General features: G+C 35.1%; 1 protein-coding gene across 4 annotated transcripts in view; it reads left to right on the forward strand.

The window, feature by feature from the left end:
* Positions 1-572: 572 nt before the first annotated feature.
* LOC137397741 (solute carrier family 25 member 32-like) overlaps positions 573-18,181 on the forward strand; it is a 33,994-nt gene continuing 16,385 nt past the window's right edge. The window contains exons 1-7 of one of the 4 annotated variants that reach the window (XM_068083968.1): positions 573-590; positions 2,183-2,261; positions 6,801-6,959; positions 8,957-9,107; positions 9,857-9,945; positions 14,047-14,198; positions 16,667-16,780. In XM_068083968.1, coding sequence (XP_067940069.1) covers positions 6,848-6,959; positions 8,957-9,107; positions 9,857-9,945; positions 14,047-14,198; positions 16,667-16,780 — 618 coding nt within the window. In that variant the 5' untranslated portion in view covers positions 573-590; positions 2,183-2,261; positions 6,801-6,847. Of the gene's footprint in view, positions 591-2,157; positions 2,262-5,897; positions 6,042-6,800; positions 6,960-8,956; positions 9,108-9,856; positions 9,946-14,046; positions 14,199-16,666; positions 16,781-18,181 lie in introns of those variants that run through there. The other 3 variants (XM_068083969.1, XM_068083971.1, XM_068083967.1) reach the window with 3 other exon arrangements.

The raw sequence follows: 18,181 nt of genomic DNA on the forward strand, positions 1-18,181 counted from the left end.
TCTTGCTCTTTCCTCTGTCTAACTGGAGATGGTCAATGTCTGATATAACAACGCAAAGATGATTAGTAAGTTTCACTAAAAAGCTCATCATCTGATACATTTACGAGTTATAATAACTCATTAAATTAATTTCGACAATGTATTTAAAACGGAAAGCCCCTCACAGTGGCTTTTTGCAGTTTGTGGTTTGGTTCTTTTTATCGTAGCCACCAGTGAATGATGTTCAGATTTTATTTGTTCAAATGCTTAGTGACCATTTAAGCTTGTGTTCATGTTTAGCTTGCAGTAAATGATGTTCATAAGCATTAAATAGCATTAATAATCAATTCGCAATCAACATAAACCGCATAAAATTCCCAGGCAAAAGCTCTGAAAATTGCTCAGAGAGGATACGAATTTTATTACATCTGATCAAGACCTGCTTTCTGTAGCCTAGCAAAACAAAAAGGCTAAAAAATATAGTACTGTGACCGGCACATACCACACCGATGAACTAGAAGATGTACAACGAACACCAGAGCTTGTGACCGCACTGTCCATGATTGTGACACAACATATCTATGAATGGTTGTGACTGCCTCTATCTAACCGTGAGTTACTATTCTCGTTTTTGGGTGAGATTGTAGAAGAGGGAATCTCTGTAAATTTTGGAAAAGGTATGGCTGAATGCACATATCCTTGCATGTGCTGAGCCACCCAGGGGGGTCGCCACTTGTGAACTTCAAACGCATTCTAACAGATCAAATGCGCTTAAAAGCATTTGCTAGTGGTGACCCAAGGATCCGAGAACAAAAAGTAGAAGGCCATCTATGAACCTAGTCGTTGAACATTTCACAAATCAGTAGCACCTCATTGTCTACTCTGCGAAGCGCAGACACTGGAAAGTATGCAGCACTCCTGATAAGTGGTGTCCAACCATGTCAAATGCAAGTACTGTGACTGTTATCTGCAGTCGTAGAACCATTTTGAGCCGTGCCACACTGTACTGTGAACATTTAGCTCATACCTAACCATCATACACAAATCTGCTATAAACTAAGAACATAAAAATTTCATGTCTATTGTGATTAAACACTTACTGCAAGCCTTTGTGTAAGGTTTTTGGTTTCAGTAATAATCACGTTTTGGCTTAGCAATTACCAGCATATTGCGACTATTGATTCAAATGTGAGTATCTCGTAAACTAAACAAGCTAGCAAAATAATTTTTGGAGAGTTGCTTATAGGTTTTGATACAATATTATACTAGATTCAAATGCGTTATATAATTTGCTTATTGCCTAGTTCGAAGTAAACTTGGAATAAGCTGGCTGATTCGTCAAGTCGTTATTCTAATATTGACACTTGTTTTTGTTTATTTCCGGTAACATCCAAAATACTGATCGAAGATTTATATCAATGAAACAATAATTTGCTGGTGGTCGCTTTCATATTTTAAATATGCAGATTGAGCTGATAATAAGGAAGTTATGTACTTTTGTGAACAGCTGTTTGAACAGCTTTTGTTGATGCTAATTAATTTGGTCCAGGCTAAATAAAGATTATTTATGTAGTGAATGAGTTAAATAATTTAGAATCAGGATTTTGCATTGTTAATTTGGTAGTAACTCTTAAGTTCAGCCCATAGGTATTGGTAGTAACTTTAAGTTCAGTCCATAGGTATAAAAAGAGAAGCATTGAATATAATTTCAGTCCATCCTGCATTCCGCAATAGATAAAAGCAAATGCTAATTTATTTACATGTGTTATCAATCAATATGTATTATTATTATTGTTATCACACACAGCCTTACATGCACCATGTATCTACATAAAATGATGTGGATAGCAAAAAGGTAGGCAGAGCGAAAAAAAGTATAGGGAGCACGTGAAACCATTTAGCGCAGCTGAGTAAAAGTTTTAGTGTTATAGATTGGAGGTCTAATACAGCAGTCAGGTTTAATCTGAATAACATGAGAACTTGATGAATGCAGCAGCTTAGCTAGTTTTTGGCATTGCTTCAAGGATAAAGCCGATCAGTTTAGTCCGTCTAAGCGACTAGACTCAGGGTAGCTAATCAAAAGCTTTTGGTTTTGGGATAGCATTGCTCTACTTTACTGCCTAAATATGATCAGCAAAAATTTACCTGTTGGGTTAACTAAAAGTTTACCTGTTGGGTTAACTAAAGATTTATCGTGTTGCAGGCTATGAGGACAATCTATAAAGCATTTGGAAAGCGAGTAACTGGTCATATTTGAAAATGATCTCACAAATCCATACAAGGTTGGCCATCATTAAAAATATACAAATATGCCACAGCTTTGGCCTTAACAATATGACTCACAAATAAACCATGTCATATGCTACTGTCTATCTTTGACATGCAATCATCTCAGCATCTTAAACGTTTGACATAGGTCATTGGTTTTAACTGACATTTGTCTTAACATATGAAGTAGTTTTTAGCGTGCAGTGTTCGAAGATTATTGATACATTGCAATAATTTAAATCAATTCATATATATATATATATATAGTTCTTTTTCACATAGTTGCATTTTACGGTGTGTGGATATATCTTAACTCTTTCGCTACCATGAGCCGCATAGTATGGCTTGACAAAGCGTTTGTGTATGGCCAGGAGCAGCATGATGCTGCTTTAGCAGGCTTCCTATAAGTAGTTTCTGATTAGTGAGTAGTTAATTAATTAGCCTATTATATATGTACTTAAATGAAAGGAAGTAATTATGTATCTGCATTCATTGAGCCAATAAAAGTTATGTTGACAACCCATCCGGAGCTTAGTTTCGCTTTGTTGACAACCCGTCCTGAGCTTAGTTTCGCCTTGTTGACAACCCATTCTGAGCTTAGTTTCGCTTTGTTGACAACCCATTCTGAGCTTAGTTTCGCTTTGTCTACAACCCATTCTGAGCTTAGTTTCGCCTTGCAAAACTTTATTATTTATTACAGTTTTTTTCTTAACAATGACTAGTTGTGTCAAACGCATTATGGCTACGAATTTTCATTAATTTTAGATTTATGGACTCTGCGTGATTTTTATTGAACAATAGTACTGCTGAAAGTGATTATTTTAATGTTTAGCAGTAATAATAATGCCGTAAGCTGTAATAATATTGATAGGTCATCCGGCTTGCACATGCTCATGGTCATAGCAAAATGGCTAAAAAAGTGTTCGAGCTCATTCTACAACACATTTGTGCAATCTTTAAGGCGTCAGCTATGGGAAAATTTCATGCTGATTAATTTGGTAACAAAGTATTTTTTATAGGCCATGCGGTTCAAAAGTTACGACAATTTATATGCGTCTTTAGCAAATATTACATTTAACTGAATATGTAATTATGTCTTGGTATAAAAACTAATTTGGAAGCAAAAGAGCTAAACAGTACTTTATACTTGCCTTTTTAGTTTTTTAAACCTTGAATCCCAAAAAGACTGGTGTAAGTGATATTGTATGTGATGTGTAAGTGATATTGTATGTGATGTGTAAGTGATATTGTATGTGATGTGTAAGTGATATTGTATGTGATGTGTAAGTGATATTGTATGTGATGTGTAAGTGTATGTGATTTCTTTGTTTCCTTGGGTATGTTAAAGGTTGACTTGTTAAAGTAGTGCATATCATTCTCTGATAAACAAGTTGAGCCCCTGTTGGTCACCTGTGATAGTCGAAAAATGCTGCAGAAATTGTTTGCGCCATTTGGCAGAAAGTATGGGTCACATAATCAGATTACGGCTAGATTATTAGACCAAATTGAAGCAAAACGGTAAAGTAGCGAGTATCAATATTTGATAAAGGCTTTTCGGTAAAACCCGATGTGTTTGTCATAAACTAGTGCTACGAAACGTTTTATATTGAGCCTTTTATTGGCCTTTCATTTCCCGTGATAACATCACGTGTCAAAACAACCACAATGTTTGAGTACGTCATCGAAGTAAAGAGATTCCAAACTAGGTCGTTTTTGTGATGACTGCGATTAACTGTTCGTTTTGAGCTGTTAAGAGCTTGTAATCACATTTTCACACATTTGGCACCTACATAACAGAGTAAGACATAGTGAACCTTTTGATACCAAATAATTGTAATGTGAATTTTGTTGCAAGTAAACCTTTGCAAGTAAACTCGTCTCAGAATGACCTTCCAATAACATATTGTTTTCATATATTCCAAATAGGTCTGATTTTTGTTATATTATGAGCCGTTTTCCTTTAATTCAGAATAAGGGTGTCCACGACTGCCTTCGTCAGTCATAGGGGGCTCAGCGGTGAAAATGAATGAAGCTCTGCCTTCCTGAGTCTATAAGAACCAATAAGATGTAGTGAAAACTGTCAAAATAACTGTAATGTGAATTTTGTTGCAAGTAAACCAAGCAAGTTTAACATACCCAAGGAAACAAAGAAAACATTAACAGTTTAGTATAACCTCATGTAAATATGCCTTTTGTACTATCATTTTGTTTAAATTTTTAGATTTTCTTGACTTTGACTCTTGTCTCAGAGCTCTCTGTTACTATTGGATGCAAAACTTTGATTGAAATGGTTGATAAGTGAAATATCTGATACACTAATCGATATATTTGTGAATATAAGCATTATCTTACAATGATCTATTCGATGCACCTGAAGAAGACAATTTTTCCTAGATGTGGGTATGGCTGCTATGAATTAAATTGTATTACTTTATCAGAAATGATTTCAATATATCATTTTGATATTTATAAAAATGTTGTTGACGTTGTCAGTTCTGATGCACAAATTTTTATTTTTTCACAGACATCCCAAAAGACAAATTTCTAAAATCCTACTCACCATATTTTTAACAATTGTTTCAACAATTCATTCTCTTCTTGCCACGCACTTGTCCGACCAACAATGCCATTTGTCAACTGATAGTTAAAAAGGAGTTTTTGGCTAGTTATCACATTGGCCAGAGCTTATACAGTCATAACTTTTTACACACAAGCTTAATTCATTCCTAGATCTGTTTTGTATATTAACCCTTTCACGATTAAGCACAAACGTGTTAAACGTACTGCAAATGCGACACTATATGGCAGTACAACTTGTATATTGGACATCGCTACAAGAAAGCTGTTATATGTTGTCGCCAGTTTGTAGTATACCACTGAATAAATATACTTTGGAAAGCTGAGAAACCTCTCTACGAGCTGATATATATATATATTTTGCAGTTACCATTTGAAGATCTTAAAATTCAAGCTGCAATTAGTTGGCGCTTTTAAATTTCTTTTCAGTTTGATAAATTTGAATGCATTTTTAAATTTTATCAATATATTTATCCATGTCACATAAAACTTAGTGGGACTTTTTCATGTTTGCTACAATTTGCAGCAAAATCTGGCTTTTTATGTGCCACAGGAGTTAGTTATAAGCCTTCACTCATGGCAAGCCCAGTTTATGCCTATTTAATCATATCTCAAATCAATTTTTCTTATGTAAAATAACTAAATACAAATTAATCCATTCCCACTCTCTGAACAAACACTTAAAAACAAGATATTGCAATGAAAAAATATCTTAATGTTTTAATTCACCACCTACAATCACAAAGTAACAAATACTCGTCTAGTAGTTGTGATCCACAATAAAATGGGACTATGTGCAGTACTGTGTGGAGTTCTTGCCTTCAAGACAGACATCAGCAACTAACGGTGGTGTGAGAGAGACTAGACAGCAACACATCCGGTGCGCTGAATTTTAGTGACAGTAACGTAACGTAATATCGACTTTAAATTGAACTTTAATGAATTTAGCTTACCAAGCACACACTTTGAAAATAGGTTTTAATCCTACACCAAACCTATTTCTTACTTTATTGTTGTTTTTCATTTGACTCTTGTCTTGTTTTTAGAGTTGCTTTCCTCTTCACTTTTAGCAGGCTTTTTTAGATCCGTTTTGATCCAATGAAAAAGACCAAGTCATGCTTTTCACGTAAGCAGCCTCTCGCATACTCGGCCACCTAGCAGCCACATCACCAGCAGTCTCGTATGCTCATATCTCAAATTTGTCTTATATTTTAAGAGTAAGTTTTGCTCGGAGTTTTCCTCATATCTCAAATTTCTCGCATGTTGGGACACTCGTATTACATAACTCGTACTACCGCATATAAAAACAAGCGACATAAACGATATCTTTAATGCTTGCAGAGACCAAAATAAAAGCATTTGAATAAATTTGTTTAACATCGATATCTTCTTGGCTTCCAGTATCAGTTGTGATCTCACTGTTGCTTTCACATCCACTCACTTGACCTTATGAGCTTCCAAATTCTTTTCAGTTTTGAACCTAAATTATTCTTTGGCCTTCCGAAACCAGTTGGTATCAGTAGCCAAACGAATTTTTTCACAAAATGAGTATTTATGTGGCATTCTGAGCAGTTTTCATGGAAACGACAAAATTTTACAAATGAGCTCTGCTTGCCAAGCATACCAAGCACGAAGAATAGCCTCATACTAGTTGTACAGACTATATTGTTTTTACCCAAGCTAAGAATTTGTTGCCATAATACGAATTTATAAATAGATGAACGGTCTATAAAAAGGTCTATTTAAATCCAGCCCTGTTAGAATGCTAAGTGGTTCATTCTGAGGGCACCGATTTTCGAACCTCAATTATTAGGATGAGCCTCAAAATGGATTCATCATTATAAGACGAAGCAAATATTTACATAGGAATAAACTGCAACTTGTTGAATTCATTCCACAGCTCAAAACCTGCGATAACTCCATAAGCTGTTTCAAAATCATCTTTGAATTCTGTTCATTCATGTATTAAACTGTAGGTAGAGTATGTTCATGGTGTACTGAAGCTACTGAAGGCAAGAAAGTTATGCTCAAACTATCAGATATAAAACTAGACCATTTAGTGGCTGGTGTGACGGGAGGTGCAATCTCAACAGCAGCTCTTCACCCACTTGACCTTATCAAGGTTCGATTACAGGGTAAGTAAGGCACTCCTAGACCATTCTACCAATTGTTCTGCCTTACTACACCGACTCCTATGTAAATACTTATTCCCATATACAATGTAGTTGATAGTCTAAATTGATGGCAGAATAAGACAAATTTAGAATTTGTTTTAAGATTAATCAAAATATAAAATTTTATTGCATTATAAAACTTGTTCAAGGTTTACTTGCAACAAAATTTACATTATAGTTATTTGGTATCAAAAGATTCACCATGTCTTACTCTGTTGTGTTGTAGGTGCAAAATATGTGAAAATGTGATTACAAGCTCTTAAAAGCTAAAGCTCGAACAGTTAATCACAGCTATCACGAAAATGCCGTAGTTTGGCTTCTCTTTATTTCGATGGCGTTCTCAAACATTGTGGTTATTGTTTTAACACGTGATGTTATCACGTGAATTGAAAGGCCAATAAAAGGCTCAATATAAAACGTCTCATAGCACTAGTTTATGACAAACACTTTGGGTTCTACCGAAAAGCCCGTATCAAATATAGATGCTCGCTACTTTACAATTTTGTTTCGGTTTGGTCCAATCATCTAGTCGTAATCTGATCATGTGACCCATATTTCCTGCCAAACAGCATGAACACATTCTGCAGCATTTTTGGACTATCACAGGTGACCAACAGGCTCGTCATGTTTAACAAAGGATGATATGCACTCCATGAGCTAAGGTTAAAAAATTAAACAAATTTTTTACGGTAGGTTTTGAGACATCAGTGCTCAAAGTGACAGCATTACGATGATGATGAAATAGACACGTAAAGACAATAGACATAGTTTTATTGCTTGCGTGAAGTATATTTGTGAAAATATTTTGACGAATGAGGTTGCATGAAAGCGTAAACAGAAGCACATCGTGTTCAACTACGTCCCATTTGAGTCGTTTTGGAAAGGGATTCCAATCTACGGCGTTTTCGCGATGGTTGCGATTAATTGTACGTTGTTGAGCTTTTGAGAGCGTGTAATCAATCACATTTCCACATATTTGGCACTTACAACACAGCAGAGTAAAACATGGTGAATCTTTTGATATCAAATAACTGTAATGTGAATTTGGTTGCAAGTCAACCTTTAAATTATCTCATCCCACCTTTAAATACTGCAGCTGAAGAGTTGAGTTCAACTTGAATTGAACAATATTTGAAAAAAGTATGAGAATAGTTCTTATAACTCAGATTTTATAACAAGGGCTTGATAGCCAGTCTTCTACAAGTTTGATAATATTTTCGAAAGCATTTGAATGATTTTTTGTACTTTGCATATTGGTATATATCAAGTAATTCGAGGTGTCTATGCGATGAAGTTAGAGATTTTGCATTCCAGCAGATCGTTCATTTTTTTCATTGATGACTTGCTTGGACACACAAACAACAGCCTTGATCTTGGTTACTCGGTAAACATTGAGGTTAAAAGTGTGTGTCGTAACAAGGCAAAGATGATAGTTACACTCCTGCTTCATAGCTTGCAAAAGTCTGTGCTGGCTTTCTTTTGTCATGTATGTTTATGCAACAAATCAAATTTATTCATGGGTTTTTGTTTATATAGTAAACTGGCTTTTTTGAATTAAGATTGATTTTCGACTACTACCTACGCATGCGATATTTAGTAAAGACTGTCCAGTTATATTGTTTCTGAATGTCCAAAAGTATGTACCTATAAGCAGTCAATACCATATATGCTCTTAAAATATTGATTTTTTTCAACCTGATTCTTTTGATAGTTTTAAACCATATCTTGAGTCAATTACAGTGTGATTCAACAGACTGAGAAAGGTTTTTAAATCCAGGATGTTGTTTTGTAAAATGTAAAAAGAAGGCTAGTCTGTATGTCATCGGTAATCTACTATGGTTTGATTCTTATTCTTGCTTGCTAGGGTAGTAACTAGGGTAGTAACTAGGCAGAGGTAATAATGCTTGTACAGAAATTCATAGAAATTCATTCCTTATAGAAATTTATCAATCTTGCAGTGAATGATGGTAGCTGCCATCGTCCTGTGTACAAGGGCTGGATAGACTGTGGGAGGCAAGTTTTTGCCACCGAAGGTTTTGTCGGGCTCTATAAAGGTGTTACACCTAACATTTGGGGTGCGAGTCTTTCTTGGGGCTTCTATTTCTTTTTGTAAGTATAATTTCTCTGTTTGATACTGACTGTGGTGGTAAACCTAACAGGCAAAGAAGTTTTCTAAATGTTATATTTAGCTTTTTATGATTAATTGCTTGGTGGTTGAGAACCTCTCTGTTAGCATAATGTCTGTAGAAGCCTTCACACATTGTTATAAAAATCAGTATGCGCTGTGATTAACCATTCCACAGTAATTGCAGTTGATTTAATGATCATCGAGTACACCCATGTGGAAGTCCCTACTGCCACTATAAGCAAATCTTCATGTATGTTTTATGTTGTCACGTTGAAGTTGTGTTTTCGTGATAGCATAGAGAAAAAGGGGTGATAAGTCTTGATTTTGTTATTATAAATGCTTGGTTTTTGTATAATGTCTGCCTTATATAACTGAGTGCAAGCTTGATTTGCTATGCTAAGCAGAATTATATCAGACCACGTTGGGATGATTGCAAGCTACCTAACATGTACATGTATATACGTCGGTATATTCATAATATATTTGACAGATATGTTTCTATGGTATTTTTAAAACTGTTTTTCTTTACGGTAATTTTATTTGTTTGGTTAAGTGTGCTATAAAATCTGATTGGTTTGAGTCAGTTAGTGGTGACACCCATCTATGTGCATTTGTTATCGTTCTATGCATGAGTTAAAGCTGTATGCAGGATAATTTCAGGAGTCGAAGGTATTTCCTCAATCGAAGTTACGTTGTGTATCTATTCTCATAATCGTTGTTTATCTTGTAGTTACAACAACATTAAGTCTAGTATGCAAGGAGGAGATGCAAAGGTCTCTCTTGGTCCAACTAAACATATGTTTGCTGCTGCATATTCTGGTATGCTTAACAATATTAGTTTTGAAACAAATATTTATAAATCTCAGTGTTTGTTTGTCTGTCATTCGTTTGTCCAGTTATAGCGATACAGCTATTACATATATATATATATATATATGTAATAGCTGTATATGTTTCACTGTATATATATATATATACAGTGAAACATGGATAACTCAAACTTCACGGACCGAGCGAAAGTTTTTGAGTTATCAGAGCGTTCAAGTTATCAGAGCACAGTCACAAGTGAATGTATTTATCAGTAGATACATATACAAACTGCATGTATATATAAAACTAAAGTATAGGTTGTTTGTTGTAAGTTAAAGGGCATCTGATGTAGAGTTTTAAAGTATTTATCAGAAAGTATAGATATTTTTATACACTTGAGATTTGTGTGTTGTTTTAGGTGATGTGACTGCCAGAACATTTTCAGATTAAAATTGGCAAAACCTAATTGCAGTTAAAACGCTCAGAAAACATTTTTTCTTCTGAGTGTTTTACTCGAGATCAATTTTGCCAATTTTAATCTTAAAACGTCTTGTCAGTCACATCACCTAAAACTGCAAACAAATCTCAGCCCAATAGAAAAATATCTATTATTTCTGATAATTTTTAAAACTGGACATAAGTAAACATTTATGACCAATGCAAAAAGCATGCTTTACATCTGATCAGTTGTTTCATTTAAAAAAACTTATCGAGTGTAGTCTGTGACAAGGTATTTTTTTGACAAAGATCAACAGTGTGACTTATTGTAGAAATAGATTTTAAACAGTTATTATAGTCCTTAAAAACTTGTTAGCCTTTTCTAACAAAATTGGCCCATCGATAGGTACGCCTTCACTACGCACTTGTCTAAACCAAGTCAATAATACACCATCCAAATCATCGTGCGACGTTGAACGATCTCTTAGCCTTGATGAATTTTGGTCACATAACGATCTTATTCTTTCTTTTTGTTTAATCCATGTTGACACTGTACTTTTTGGAAGATTTTCTCTTTTTGATAATGCTGATAGCTTTTGTCCTGCTTCGATTTCCTCGAGTACTTTAAGTTTGTCAGAAGGTTTTCACGCTTTTCTTTGCTTGCGTGATGCCATCGTAAAGCGGATGTCTGTTGTAGCGGACGCCAAGCCACGAGCCTATTTGTGACATTTTATCTTTATGTATCCGCATATAATCACTGTTACAATATGAATTTTGCATGAAGTGTCTTTCTTTATTAAATTTTTATCGCTAATACCTTCTAACGTTTATAGCTTGGCCGTAACTAAGCGAACGTCTTAGCGACCCTATTAATCATTTTTATACGATTTCTTTTTCGGTTCCATTATACGGTACAGGGGAAATTATATGTACACTATACGCGTATAAAAAGCGCTTTCGTTAAGAAAGCAGAGTAGTCTCAGCTCAGTGACTAGTGGAAACTCCTTCGAAATAAATTGAACGGAAACCACGTTTGTGAATTCGGCAAAAAACTGTTCGAGTTAACGGTGCCGAGGTCAAGTTATATTAAGGCATTTATCATTGCGTGGGAACGGACCAAGCAAATCCATTCGAGTTAACCATGTGTTCGATATATCCGAGGGCGAGTTATCCATGTTTCACTGTATATATACATACATACACACATATGTATATACATATGTGCGTATGTATACTATATATATCATATATAAATATATATATCATATATATATATATATATCATATATAAATATATATATCATATATATATATATATATCATATATAAATGTATATATATGATAATGGTTATTCTTTAGGCTTGGGAATATTAAAAGTACAATGCTATTGATATCATGTAAGAGTGAAGTAGCCTTCTCAAATTGATACAGGATCGTGCGGTTTCTGTTGCATCAGTTTTCAGTATTTTGGCAAGTTCAAAGATGAAGCTTGTCAAGTTATAATTGACAATACGATATGGTTATTGATCATGGCGGTAACTTGTGAAAGCTTGAGAGAGATACTCTATGGCTAACGGTTGAAAATAGCAGAAGCAGTATTTATAGTATTTAGTTGAACGAATATGAACTAAATGATGAGCTGTGGATGCCATCACTGTAGGAATTTATTGCTATACTTTGCTGTGCAAAGCATCTAAATCATAGTTTCAGATATCACCCTTAACAGTTTGCAACACTGCTGCATACCCTTCTCAACAACTAGCAACACTGTTGCATCACCCTTCTCAACAACTAGCAACACTGCTGCATCATCCTTCTCAACAACTAGCAACACTGCTGCATCATCCTTCTCAACAACTAGCAACACTGCTGCATCATCCTTCTCAACAACTAGCAACACTGCTGCATCACCCTTCTCAACAACTAACAACACCGCTGCATCACCCTTCTCAACAACTAGCAACAGTGCTGCATCATCCTTCTCAACAACTAGCAACACTGCTGCATCATCCTTCTCAACAACTAGCAACACTGTTGCATCACCCTTCTCAACAACTAGCAACACTGCTGCATCACCCTTCTCAACAACTAGCGACACTGCTGCATCATCCTTCTCAACAACTAGCAACACTGCTGCATCATCCTTCTCAACAACTAGCAACACCGCTGCATCACCCTTCTCAACAACTAGCAACAGTGCTGCATCATCCTTCTCAACAACTAGCAACACTGCTGCATCACCCTTCTAATAAGTAAAGGTCTCAATAATTAATGTACATGTTGTAGTTACACGCTCTAATTTAATCTTAGTTTATAGCGCTTATTTGTATTTTTTTTCGGCCGAGTTTTATTAGGTGGGCAGAATTGTTTTGTCACTCTTAACATCATAGATGTTTCAGAGAATAAGATACATACAAGTATAAATAATACCTTAAATGTTGACTTGCAACAAAATTCACATTACAGTTATTTGATATCAAAAGATTCACCCTGTCTTACTCTGTTGTGTTGTAGGTGCCAAATATGTGGAAATGTGATTAAGGGCTCTTAAAAGCTAAAAAACGAACAGTTAATCGCAGCCACTTGAGACCACCATAGTTTGGATTCTCTTTCCAAAACGGCTCAAATGGGACGTAGTTGTTACAGTATGGTTTCTGTTTACACTTTCATGTAACCTCATTCACCGAAATATTTTCACAAATATACTTCACGCATTCAATAAAACCAGGTCTATTGTTCTTACGTGTCTGTTTTATCGTCATTGTAATGCTGTCACTTTTAGCACTGATATCTTATAACTTACCGTAAAAATCCGTTAAACTTTTTAACCTTAGCTCGAAAGAGTGCATATCATTGTCTGCTAATCATGACGAGCCTGTTGGTCACCTGTGATAATTGAAAAGTGTTACAAAAATTATTTGCGAAGTATTGGGTCACATGATCAGATTAAGACTTGACGATTCGCTCAAGCCGAAACAAAACTGTAAAGTAGCGAGCATCTATATTTGATACGGGGTCTCCGGTAAAACCCGAAGTGTTTGTCATAAACTAGTGCTACGATAAGTTTTATATTGAGCTTTTTATTGGCCTTCCAATTCGCGTGAGAACATCATGTGACAAGACAATAACCAAACTGTCATGACTACGTCAGAGAAATAAACAGATTCCAATCTACGGCGGCTTTTTGTTTTTGAGCTTTTAAGAGCTTGTAATCACATTTCCACTTATTTGGCACCTACAACACAACAGTGTAAGAAAGGGTGAATCTTTTGATACCAAATAACTGTAATGTGAATTTTGTTGCGAGGCAACCTTGAATATAATTGGACGGTGACAAATTGCTGGCTCATGAATGAGCATTGGCTGGTCGGTATCTTTCTTACTTCATGCAGATACTGCAAGTAGCTGTAACTAATACTAGTAGGTGGAACTAATAGGTGTAACTAGTACTAATAGCTGTAACTAATACTAATAGGTGTAACTAATACTAATAGGTGTAACTAGTACTAATAGGTGTAACTAATACATTTCTTGAAAAACACTTGGATACTTGAATTCACAAAATATGGAATGACACACGGTTCAAGACTTGCTGTACATTCACTCTTAATCTAATATAATGGAAGCTTGTCTATATGTGAACTCCAGCTATAACTCATAATCATTTGCAGGCGTCCTCACTCTCATCCTCACCAACCCATTGTGGGTAGCCAAGACGAGGATGTGTCTTAATTACGGAGGCTCTACCACGCCAGCATACTCTAGTCTTCCTGCCACCTTATTTGCTATATGGAAGACAGAGGGTCTCCGTGGTCTCTATAAGGTGAATACCCATTGTACTTGTACATATCATTTGCTATAGTACTTGTATATATAATGTGCTATGGTACTTTTATATGTTGTGCGCTGTGGTGCTTGCACATGTCATGGGTGATGGTATTTGTAATTGTCATGTGGTGTGGTACTTGTATATGTCATGCGCTGTCGTAGTCATGTATATAATGTATATTGTACGCTATGGTACTTTCAGAGATTGGCACTTTAGTTCAAATGCTCGCTTGAGCAAGCCTTAAGGCTCAACTCACAAATGAATTGATTTTTTGATGTATGCTATGTACTGCAGAGTAGAATTGACTTGGTGCATTTTAACAGTAAAATTGAATTGAATCCGGCTCTTTAAAGTCGGCTCCCACCATGGACGATTTCACTCAGTTCTTTATTTTAAATAAGCTAAATGACTCGAAGTAAAATGTGTTATTGCTTCTCTTTATTATTACTGTATCTATGGTTATTAGTGCATTGACAAATCCATTACTATTATTATTACTGTATCTATGGTTATTAGTGCATTGACAAATCCATTACTATTATTATTACTGTATCTATGGTTATTAGTGAATCGACAAATCCATTACTATTATTATTACTGTATCTATGGTTATTAGTGCATTGACAAATCCATTACTATTATTATTTGACGTGTGCTGAAGCGAAAATGTCAGTGCAGTCCAATGTTGCCAGCCGCACACATATCCACCGCATACACTTTTTTTCGATAATATTTACTACACGAATATAGCATAGCTCTACGGCTCGCATGCGCACTGGCAATAAGCTTAGTTATGCCATTTCTATTGCGGTGCAAACACATGTAACTCTGTAAGGTATAAGTATTAGCAGTGGTCCAGAAAGGTTTGTTTACTTTTATGCTTATATCGTCAAGCTTTTATTTATCTTATATTTAACTCTCTCATTACGGAAGGAAAGCCCTTGAAGCAGCTCGAGTATATCGTTCTTTCTGCCAGAAAGCCTTTATAACAGCTAGCTTTAGTACCTACACAAAAAAGTTAATATGAATAACAGAATTAACAGATCCACTATAAATCAGTTCGGTAAATTTAGGATATTGGTTTATCATTTTGCTAAAAAAAATGAACCAGGTAGTTTTTTCTTTACTTGAAAATCATGGCGGAAAATTGCGCTTCAAAAATGTTTTTATTTCTGGTTTATTTTAGATAAAAAGTTGCTACAGCAACCTAAACATATTTTTGCTTGAGAAATTTTTCAATATTGCGCCTAAGATATTTACGACGACTATATTTTTATATTAGATAATGAGGGTCTGTTTTTATCTAAACTGCGAAATCAATAGCGTTTTTCTTTTGCAGCTGGTTTCACTAAATTACAAACATTAAACATGACTTTCACTTGTCAAATGCATTGATTCTTGTGCAGAATATTCTGCTTATTCCAAAAGACTAAAATTTCACGATTAAAGATTTATGGCAGAAACTCTAGCTTTTCCTGCGAAAATACACAGTGTATGTCAGCAAAAACCCATCTGAACGAGCTAAAACATCTGTAGTGAAGGAGTTAATATGTGCTCTACAAACAGTCCACGGAATGAAGTAATGCGTGTGGTTAAGTTAGTGATTGGGGTTTATTGATATTTTGATAGATTGCCATGTCAAATTTTTGGGTGAATTGAATTCAACCGATTCATTGATGATAAGGTAGCTAAAGAATTTAAAATCAAATTGTGGTGTTTAGCGTTTAAATTGAATTGAATCAATTTTTACACCATCTATGATGCGAAATAATAGGGAACTGAATTGTTAATTTCTTGATGAGTATTGAATAGAATCGAGCCATTTTTAGAGCATTCAAAGCATCTCAAGGTACTCGCATATGGAGCTGTCCATAATTGATGATGGGATACATAAGTTCTTAACATAACAAATGACATAGGACAAATGCAATTTTTAGTAAAACTACGAAAAAGAGCTTTTCAAGAGGAACGATTTGATGTCTTGTTGAATATAATTCAGCTCTCAGTTCTTCAGCTACACCTGAGTTATCACATTAGTGCTGGAACATTAGAGAGTTGACCTTAGTGATGCCAAAATTTTACTTAAGAACATCTTTGAACTGATTATGTATCATTTAACCAAATTTTATTGTTGCTAGTCTAGCGCTAGACTAGCACTAGTCTAGCGCTAGACTAGCACTAGTCTAGCGCTAGTGTTAACTAAGGCCTTGAATTTAAAAACTAGGGCTTGCTGAGTGTCAAACGGATATTGTCAATTCATAAACTGGCAACAGAATTTGTTGGTGGTGAGACAAAAAGTAATTAGTGCTGGGACCCTGCTTGCCATCCAAAAACACTTATACACACCTGTATACACTTAAACCTTAAGAAACCACACACAGATGTATATGCCTGTGCTATTGTGCTCTTATATGTAATAACGATCTAATGTTTGATGTTTGCTCATGAGCGTCGTATTGCAGGGATTCCTTCCTGGAATGTTTGGAGTGTCGCATGGAGCACTCCAGTTCATGACTTATGAGGAGCTGAAGAGATCTTACTGTAAACGCAAAGATATATCCATAGATGGCAAGTTGGTGAGTCTCTTTAGCCTTCTCTGTGTGTACTGCACATTTCTAACCATTTACGGGTATATACGCATCAAGAAATTTTTTGTGGCCTGTTTCAGTTAATTCAATGGGGCAATCATATATTTTGACAGTCCAACGCTTACTGGTACATACATAGTGCAGTAGACGCTCCTATAATGTATACCTCCTATAACATAAATTCCAGATGGCGTAAAGATTTTATGTTAAGTTTTCGCTTCCTACTACGTAAAAAATTACAAATTCAATTTGAATGTTACTCCTTTTCGCCACCCTTGCGAGAGAAAAACGATGCGTGTATAAAGCTATATATACATGTATTATATATACAAATTTCATGGCATTCTGGTTCGTCGTGATAGATCGTCATATACAGTGGAACCTTGGTTCTCGAACATAATTCGTTCCAGAAGGTTGCTCGAAAACCGAGTTGTTCGAGATCCGAAACAAAAATCTCCATTAGAATTAATGTATGTAAATTTGAGTCCGTTCCAAGTCGAGAAAACAGCTTTAGTAAAGTATTTTTTTAACATTTTACACCAAAACTGTACTGTATATTACATACTATAAATAAAAACAGGTAGATATAGATCGTGTTTATTTTTAATAAAAGATTTTTTATCTATGATGATGAAAACAGAAAACAAAAAGTAAACATTTCGTATGTTCTTAAAACATCAAAAATATTCTTTCTACCTTACCATATACGATACCATACCAAAAATTGAAGAAATTGATAACGAAACCAGCGAAAAATACAACAGATCAGTTACATCAAAATCGTGTGCAAAAGAAAATATAGACAGCAATGGCATGTTTACTTCACATCTTGAAGGAGAATCCTCCTCCAAATCCATTTAGGGTAACTCGACTAAAGGAGTTGTCTCTCTAGCAAATCCCTTCGGTAGAGGGACGTCGTCCCAAATGGTACCTTTCTTTTTTGTAAAGAATTTATTAAGCGTAACTTGCTTCTCTCTTTATTAAAGTGAAATTAAACACATAATTCTAACATTGTTTTATATGATTTGTAATGCATGATACTATGTTAGTTGAACGAGAAAACAAAATTTTAGCAGATATTTCTACTAGTTTAGCAAGTTCAAAGTTGAAAATATATTTTGGTGCATTTACTTCGGACCATCATTGAATCCTAATAAAGCCGTTTCCGGTAAAGATTTCTTTACTTATTCGTTAGTAATTCAACGCATTTTATTTTCTTTTAACAACAGTCAGTTAATTACGATGGGTAGATGTCTCTTTGCTAGTTGTGAATCTTACACTAGAAGTCGTAGCATAACCTTTTTCAGAGTTCCTGTCTCTCAGTCGCCAAATTTAGCAAAATTATGGCTGTCTAAGGCAAAGCTTGCCAACGTAACTTTTCGCTAGTGC

Source organism: Watersipora subatra, chromosome 1, assembly GCF_963576615.1.
Source record: "Watersipora subatra chromosome 1, tzWatSuba1.1, whole genome shotgun sequence".
In the NCBI taxonomy this organism is placed as follows: Eukaryota; Metazoa; Bryozoa; class Gymnolaemata; order Cheilostomatida; family Watersiporidae; genus Watersipora; species Watersipora subatra.